This window comes from Bubalus bubalis, chromosome 6 (assembly GCF_019923935.1).
Source record: "Bubalus bubalis isolate 160015118507 breed Murrah chromosome 6, NDDB_SH_1, whole genome shotgun sequence".
Classification (NCBI taxonomy): domain Eukaryota; kingdom Metazoa; phylum Chordata; class Mammalia; order Artiodactyla; family Bovidae; genus Bubalus; species Bubalus bubalis.
Window position 1 is genome coordinate 118576892 of NC_059162.1, and position 1167 is coordinate 118578058.

Below are 1167 nucleotides of genomic sequence, written 5' to 3' on the forward strand. Positions count from 1 at the left end.
CTAAGACCAGAGCCTTTTCAAGGCACCCTTGAACTCTTTGTTCCTCAGACAGTAGATCAAGGGGTTGATGATTGGGGTGAGGACAGTGTAAACAGCAGAGATGAGCTTGTTGGAGCTCCGGGAATCAATGGCCTGGGGCCGGACGTACATGAAGATCATGGCCGTGTAGAAGATGGTTACCACGGTGAGGTGAGAAGCGCAGGTGGAGAAGGCTCTCCAGCGGCCCGAGGCCGAGGGGATGCGCAGGACAGCCAGGGTGATGTGCCCGTAGGACAGCACAGTGGCCATGAGCGGGAACACCAGGATGAGGAAGGCCAGGACGAAGTCAACCAGCTCTGCGGTCGAGTAGTCCGTGCAGGCCAGTTTGAGGATGGGGGAGATGTCACAGAAGAAGTGGTTCAGGACGTTGGAACCACAGAACGTGGCGCTGGAGATAAAGTAGACCTTGATCACGGAGATGGTGAAGCCACTCATGAAGGAGAAGGCCACCAACTGGACACACAGCCCCGTGGTCATGATGGCTTGGTAGCGCAGGGGGTGGCAGATGGCCACGTAGCGGTCGTAGGCCATGGAGGCCAGGAGCACACACTCGGTGCACACCAGGGAGCTGAAGAAGTAGAGCTGGGTCATGCAGCCCATGAAGGAGATGCGCCTCCTCTGCAGGAGGAAGCCATCCAGCATCTTGGGGATGATGTCAGACTCATACCACATCTCCAAGAAAGACATGGAGCCCAGAAAGTAGTACATGGGCCTGTGGAGGGAGGGGCTGCCCCAGACGGTGAGGATGATGGCCAGGTTCTCCACCAGCATGAAGAGGTAGGTGAGCAGGAAGAGGAGGAAGAGCAGGTACTGCAGCCGGGGGGCCGTGGGGAAGCCCACCAGGATGAAGGTGCTGACCTGGGTCACATTCTTGCCCCTCATCCTCTTGTGCGGGGCACCCAGGGCCACAAACAACCTTCAGGCCAGATGAGGGCCAAGGACGGCTGGGGAAAGAAAGCAGAGGTCAGCCTGGGGGTGGGTTTTGATCCAAGGAGGTGGTGCCTGGTTCCTCAGACAGCAGGGGAGCAATGATACAGTATTTCCATGTTTTGCATTAGAAAAGCCCTGCATACATTTAGAGGTAAATTCAGAGGACATCTAGGGAGAGTGGACATGCAAGGAGTAGTT

General features: G+C 56.7%; 1 protein-coding gene across 1 annotated transcript; it reads right to left on the reverse strand.

Moving 5' to 3' along the window:
* LOC102413938 (olfactory receptor 6B2) lies at nucleotides 1-921 on the reverse strand. Its single transcript, XM_025289269.3, has one exon. It carries the CDS (start codon nucleotides 919-921, stop codon nucleotides 1-3), a length of 921 nt encoding a protein of 306 aa, XP_025145054.3.
* Between the last annotated feature and the right edge of the window lie 246 nt (nucleotides 922-1167).

Coding starts and splice junctions, on each gene's coding strand:
- LOC102413938 (XM_025289269.3), bottom strand. CDS start 921: ATGAGGGGCAAGAATGTGACCCAGGTCAGCACCTTCATCCTGGTGGGC.